This window comes from Frankliniella occidentalis, unplaced genomic scaffold, assembly GCF_000697945.3.
Source record: "Frankliniella occidentalis isolate FOCC.00 unplaced genomic scaffold, Focc_3.1 Scaffold9, whole genome shotgun sequence".
NCBI lineage: Eukaryota > Metazoa > Arthropoda > Insecta > Thysanoptera > Thripidae > Frankliniella > Frankliniella occidentalis.
The window spans coordinates 2,919,923-2,927,324 of NW_026267139.1; the positions used below are offsets into that span (position 1 = coordinate 2,919,923).

Genomic DNA, 7,402 nt, shown 5'->3' on the forward strand with positions numbered 1-7,402 from the left:
GTGTTTTTTCCCTCTTTTTTTTACGTTGCTCTCGAGCCATGTTGCATTTTATCCTTTCTGTCGTGTCTAGAGCATCGACGTCTCTGTCTTTGAGACCAACATTCGTTTTGTGGGTGGCCTGCTGACCTGCTATTCGCTGACTGGTGACGTCATGTTCAGGGACAAGGCAGAACACATAGCAGAGAAGCTGCTGCCTGCGTTCCAAACGCCCACCGGTATTCCCAATGCACTAATCAATTTGAAGACTGGGGTGAGTTTCAATCTGGCTGGCTGTTATGTACAGCAATGGTACATGGGTGAACTAACTAAGAACTATTTTTCTGCCGTCTACTTTACAGTTCAGTAAGAATTATGCTTGGGCAAGTGGAGGATCAAGTATTCTTTCCGAGTTTGGCACTTTGCACCTTGAGTTTTCATATTTGTCGGATGTGACAGGCAATCACATTTACAGAGAAAAGATAGATGAAATTCGTAGAGTTCTTCGTTCCACTGCCAAACCAAGAGGACTATATCCCAATTATCTTAACCCTAAAACTGGCAAATGGGGTCAGCGTAAGTATTTGTGTGACTCCAATTTGGAGCATAATCACAAAACAGGATATGCAAACTTATTTATATTTGCCATTGCTTTTCTGTTTGACTCTTTAGAGCACATATCTATGGGTGCATTAGGAGACAGCTTTTATGAGTATCTCCTCAAGGCTTGGATTCAGTCCAATCAAGATGACCAAGAAGCTAGAGAAATGTTTGATGAAGCTCTTAGTAACATGTTTATTCACATGTTAAAAGTGTCACCTGGAGGTCTGACATATTTTGCAGACATGAAGTTTGAGTCTGTTGAACATAAAATGGATCATCTAGCATGTTTCTCAGGTAAAGAATTTTTTTCCTGTGGCCTCCCAATATGTGTACAACTATTTCACAAATATCACTTAATCTAACCTCTTTGATTGTAGGTGGTTTACTAGCTCTGGCTGCAAAGACTCAAAAGAATGAGATGACTGATCAGTACCGAAAGGCAGCTGCTGGCATAACAAATACTTGCCATGAGTCATACGATCGATCTGCTGTGAAACTTGGTCCAGAAGTATTCCGTTTCACTGAATCCTTAGAAGCCAAGGCCCTCAGAGTTTCTGAAAAGTATTATATTCTCAGGCCTGAAGTTATTGAGTCTTACTTTGTGCTGTGGAGAACAACTCATGATCAAAAATACCGAGATTGGGCATGGGAGGCCGTTCAGGTTTGTATTTCTTAGGAATTACTCTTATGCCAGTGACCACCAACTGAGTTTCTGTTGACCTTTAATTGAAAAAATAATTCCTATAGGCTATTGAGAAGCACTGTAGAGTACCTGGAGGATACACAGGACTCAAAAATGTGTACCAGGATCATCCTGTGAAGGATGACGTTCAGCAGAGTTTCTTCCTTGCTGAAACACTTAAGGTACTTTCATTATTTGGATCATGTAGTATCACTTAATGTCTTCATAATAGTCTATCTATATATCAACTTGTTTGTCCTAACCTTTTTCTTGTTTACACAGTACCTATATCTCATATTCAGTGACGATTCATTCTTTTCCCTTGATGATTGGGTTCTGAACACTGAAGCTCATCCATTACCAATCAAAGATAGAAACCCTTACTACAGAGGGGCAGAAGTTCGAGGAGATAATTAGAAATAGTATCTAGGATCGCAATGTAGTAAGTTGTAGTTTGGTTATTATATTGTTCTGATCTTCTTCCTTTCATTCTCAACTAACAGTTTACTCTATCCTTTATACAGATATGTTGGCTGTGTCTATTCTGCTCTTTGGTAACTTCACTCTTCAGACTGATAGGGTTCCTTGCCCCTAGAGGATACCCAACTCGACTTCAACGTGCTTGAGTTCAGTCATGTATTAACTATTCAAATTGAATATTGTAAAGCACTGCATGACAGGAAGTAGTAAACATAATTATTAGAATGAAGTTCCATGGGAAAAAATTACTTGCAGAAAAGGAGTCAATTGTAAAATATTTTCTCTTTCTCTAAGTTATTTACATCTGACCTTCTCTTCTGCTCCTGCCATGCATGTAGTTACTGCCAAGGGTACTGTGTACTTCATTTAGATGGTGTTTTTTTCTTTTAATATTATTATTGTACATAGAAACTAAATCTCATGAAGAATATCAAATTTTATATATCTAAGGATATTTATATGAATGTGTGCGCCATTAATGTATCATATGTGGTAAATGAAATGTGAAATGTGTTTCAGACAGATATTCTTCACAATTGTTTCCTGTCTGCTAGTGTTTGGGAAGTATGTTGTGCGTTTTTTGTCTAGAGAAAGTCAAATGTGATACTGTATTATAAAAAGCAAATATATGTATAGCCAATGTGGTTACCATAGTATTTTGGTGATGTTCCTTGGTTTCTCAGTCGCTTTTTTCTGCCATGTTCATGCTTTGAATTGTCTAAGTACATAGTTTGTATGTTCATGTTTTTTTCTTTAAAAAATTAATTAATTGGAAACATTAACAAATGTTCTCCTGTTGTATATACTTTTCTGATATTGTGATAAATTTTCCTTTTTGTGAATGATAGTGTGTGAGGAAAGTGTTGAAGTTTGTGTGTTATTACAAATGAATAGCTCTTTAAAACAAGTTGGAGGTACTGAGTACTGTTCCTAGTTTGCACCCCATGCACATGTTTTTGTGTGAGAATACAATTTTAGCAGATAGGTTTCGTGCAAATGGATTTCCAGTTGAACAGTCATTCTGTTATGTCCTTAAATTGCTTTTAACTTCTTTTTCTGTTGGTTCTCAGACTGGGGTGTGAGCTTAGGTTTGGAAGTTTTTAGTCTTCTGATGTGTGAAAGCACGAACATGGGCAGTAGTTGTATGAATTGTAAATTGATTGTTGAAGTTGGAATGAGGTTCTGTTTTGTTTTTCTTTATTTCTTGTTTTGTTATGGTGAAGGCAATTATGGAGTGGTTGTCTAGATTCCACATTTATCGCTATAATTTATCTGATAATTTCTTTGAAGAAATATAACATTCCAATGAAGTTCATTACATCAATCACTGTATCCTTATTTTAACTTCTCAAATGAAAGGTTCATATTGTGTACTATTTGCTGCTATTTTATAAAGCGTTTTTCTGTTGAAGTCAGTATGACGGTCACTGAATTCATTTGCTACAAAACACTTCTTTGTTGACATTAACATCACATTTTGTTTGGCTCAAGACACCAAGATACTGACGATGGTTATTTACATAGTATTGGCCACAAACTTTTCCTCAATTACTGAGTAAAACTCAAATGCAATACCATGGTAAATCCTTAAGGTGTGAATCTATGGTTTTTTGTTTTTGTAAGTTTTTAATTTACATGTTTCCGTCCTCTTTCTCTTCCTCTTTGATTTTGTATACCGAATTGCCTACCATAGTTCCAAGCTTCTAAAGAGTATCCCTTTCCACGCACATTGTTGAGTGGAGGTTGTGGTCATTGATGACATTTTCTTTTTCTTTGACATTTAACCCTGGAATAATTCCTGGTTCAAATTGTTTCATGTGGTAGGTAACTTTTTCTTCTTTGGTGTTTTAATCAGTGTTAACCCTTTTTCTGAGAATGTGTTTGTGTTTAATGATCTGCCGTTACTTTGTGTATTTTTTTATTCCTTTTCTTTTGCATTTTGATTCTGTACTACGCGTTTCCACCCTCATTAGTCTTGTTGATGCATATTACATTAAAACATGAGTTGTTTGCATTGTTTTAATTTATGTTTGTTGAATAATACTTTGCATTTTATTTCTATGTTAAGATATTTGCTAAACAGATGGTATTAGTGTTAATGCCATGTGTATTATTTATTTGATCTGAAAATGCCAATGATCTGTTAATTTTATTGAATATGGAACCACTCAAGATCCTTGTGAAAACACTTGGAATTTGTTGCCATTGTTATAAAATTGGAAAGGTCCTGATATTGAAGAATAGACTCAAAGAGGTTGGTGCCAAATTTGTGAATATGTAGGGAAGTAATTTTCCAACCTAGTTGTTTGTAATTAAATAATTACACTTCCATTAGGTACCCATTTGTCAAAGGTCGTATTCAGTACTGAGAATTTCACTGCGGTACTTCCTTTGTTGTTGCTTGTTTTTGGTTTTTGAATAATTCAAAATTAACTTACCTGTTTTATGCCTTTGAAAATCCACAGTAGTACAATGCTCAGTGTTTATTGATGCCTTGTACATACGCAGTGCTAGCCTTAATTTTTATTTTCAGATCTTCTGAGTATCATCCAAATTTTAGTCAAGCTACATGTTTTTATACTTTATAACTGACAGTAACCCTGTGCCTGTACGTAACTTCTATTACTCTATTGGTTGTTTCTCTATGTTTGTGGGTGGATTTTTGGCTGCTCCCTTAGCAAGTGCTGCCCACAATAGCTTAGAACAAGGGCTTTGTACAGTAAAAACCAGAACATTTATTCTTGTGACTTTAAACTATCACTTGTATTTTTCTGGAACATAATTTACTGTTCACTTTTTCAAAATTTGATATTAATAAGACCACAATAATGTATAATGAGTTATAGCAAGTGTAACAGTGATTATCACTGCCAAAATTTGCAGATCTATTTTCATTGAATGTCAGCATTCTCATTGTTCATTTTAAGCAATGGTGTGCCAGGTATATGAAGTGATTCAAATGATACTACACCAAGATCTGTTTGATTATTTGTCAAGGGACTTGTTGAACACCCCACCTCCTTCACAACTCGGAAATTTACTCTGCGTGTACTTTTTAGGTTAGCAGTCATCAAAATTTATGTATTCATAGCCAAAAGTGGCAAAAGTAGAAAAAGATGTTACTAATTTTTGTGATCCATATCTGCTAGTGTTTGTTTAGGAACTTCTTTTGATGTCAGTGGATAATCATTCTGGAGTTGACCTGTGGATATTTTAAAAACAAAACCAAAAACAACTTGTGGATTTCACAGTGATTTTTTTCCCTTTTGCAAGTTATCTTTATATTTACAGTAGAGGGTAAACATTCACCCTCACTGCAGTAAATTGTGGATATGTCCACTCTTGGGGTGTGTTGTCGGGACCAGGGCGGTTTCAATTTGTCCCTCTGCATGGTGATGCATTGCATAATTGTTTTATTATTGATTGCTGGTTGAGTGAGAACATAGTTATTCCTGCTCTTTGATATTTTGTATAGACTGACATATTCTTTTATACATTGTGATAGCTTTAATGCAGTAAAGCTTGTCCTATTGTACAAAGTTAGATCCATCAGTCAAAATTTATTTAAAAAGGTATTCCTGATGTTAGTTAGGTTTTCTTAGACGAAGCACTCTTGCACCTGTTTTATAATGTACATTCATTTAGTAATCTCACTATCAAGACAAGCAGTAGATCGGAAAATTTTAAACAAACTATGTTTTCTTAATCATTTTAACATATTTTTAGTCCTGTCTATTAGCTCTTCATTAATTGCAATATGTATCAGTAAAATCAGTAACTCAAGATTACTTGAAACATGCTCACTTGAAAGATATTTCAATGTGTAAAAATTTTGGGCCTAAAGTAATTTTACACTTTAAAGCGATGCTCGATTGTGCATTGTCGTAAATTTATAATTCAACTAAAACTACAATTGATGGAGTGTTCAGTGTGGCCGATTTGTATCCGTCTGTGAAATACACAGAAAGACGAGTACGCGCCTAGGCTTGCGTCCTTTTCCTTAGTCACTTCCACCTACAAGAGCGGGAGTGGAGCTAAAAGCATTACATTTCACCCTGCGAGCAGCAACAAGCGCTCCTTTTCACCCTCCACGCGGACACCTTGCCTATACACACAACTGTTAACCAACATTTCACAAGGCAAGTAGTTTTTCATGAGAAACAAAGACAAGGGATCAGCCAAAAAGTGCGTCCGGCGGGCCCGTCATCTGCCGTGACAGTATTGCAAAGTTCAGTCAACGCAATGGCATCTCATGGCGCCTGATGGGTAGGCAACACGATTGTCCGTAAAGCATGCGCGTACTGCGGGGTGACCTACCCCGACTCTCGCAGGCGCCGAGCTCTCTCATAATGGCGTGAACTAAGCAGCATCCTTGGATTGTTTTGGAGGGAACGCCTCGGGTGGGCGCGCGCGAGCGGCCGCGGCAGCGGCCAGGCCTGGCTAGCGCAGGCTGGCGCCGGCCCCGTGGGCCGTGCAGTCTGCTGGCGGCACCAGCGCGCAGTGGACGAGGGGGTTGACGACGCGTCCACGGGACAGACATGATGCACGTCACGCGTGACGAGTGACGGGCCGCGCGACAGTTCCGACACGGTCGTGACGAGGTGGCATGTCCGCCGCCTAGTGTGTGCGTGTGACAGCTGTGACGGCGCGTGACACGCCGGCCCCGTCGTCGCAATGGGTACCCTCACTGTCGTCGCCTTCGTCCTGCTCCACCTCCTGGCGCTAGGTGAGTGACTAACTCGACGCGGGTGGCATCCTCCGCCTGGTTGAGTCTGCGAGTGGCTAACTCTAGACACACAAAAAAAGTGCGTGAAGTTCTGCGGTACTCTTCTGTACAGTGCCAACGATTGACGCCAACCACATTTGGCGCGCTCGTGTGTCAACTTCGACCAGGGCCGGACACCAAAAAATAAGTTTCTTTTTCTTTTTTTGCGGTGTAGTGCTGCCTTACGCGGGCCAGGCACTATTTACGCTCCCGCAAATAGCGGGTGCATCTGGAAGCCATCGCTGTCTGCTGCCGAGCCGGCGGGGGCGGAGGCGGGAGGGAGGTGAGGGCTCGGGCTGATCAGCCTGCTTAGCCTGCCCACGAGGGGAGTCACATCTTCGTGGTGGTTGGAGTTCATATCGCAGAAGTGACTCAACCGTAGCGTTAGATCCTGCGTACTATAATCATCCACTCGTCTTGGCACCTGTTTGGGGCAACTTGTCGAGCGTAGCCCACACATACTAATTTTTAAAAAAAACTTTTCAAAACATACGTAGCTTAAGTACGAATGTCGTTCCGAAACCTAAAAGGGCGCGACTGGTGCGACATTCACACACGTGTTTTTCCGGAAATTTTTGAAAATTTCAGGAAAAATAAGGAAAATTTCATGAAACTTTCCGGGACTTCCAGCTCTAGGTGTGTGTATGTGTGAGCGTATGTGCGAGCAAGTGTGTGTTTGTTTTTCAATGTGGGGTAATGAGTGTGTTCCCTCCTCGCCTTCTGCTAACGAGCGAGCCCCGTCACACTAGTGTCACAGCAGTGTCACACTAAGTGTCACGCGGTGTGCGAGGGAGTGGGTGTGACAGTCGTGAAGGGTCGGCAGGGCTGAGTCAGCAGGGTACTTAAGCAGCACAGTTTACCCACGCGGCGAGGCAGAGAGAGAGAGAGAGGGGGGG

The 7,402-nt window shown here is 39.9% G+C and overlaps 2 protein-coding genes across 2 annotated transcripts in view; both read left to right on the forward strand.

Annotated features, from left to right (window-relative positions):
* LOC113211739 (mannosyl-oligosaccharide 1,2-alpha-mannosidase IA) overlaps nt 1–5,716 on the forward strand; it is a gene marked incomplete in the record, with an annotated part of 14,185 nt that extends 8,469 nt beyond the window's left edge. Inside the window, 7 exon segments of the mRNA XM_052275844.1 lie at nt 71–250; nt 339–552; nt 649–873; nt 957–1,240; nt 1,327–1,443; nt 1,544–1,703; nt 1,786–5,716. Coding sequence (XP_052131804.1) covers nt 71–250; nt 339–552; nt 649–873; nt 957–1,240; nt 1,327–1,443; nt 1,544–1,678 — 1,155 coding nt within the window.
* LOC113211750 (uncharacterized) overlaps nt 1–7,402 on the forward strand; it is a 23,567-nt gene that overhangs the window by 11,220 nt on the left and 4,945 nt on the right. The gene's annotated exons all lie outside the window — the stretch shown is intronic.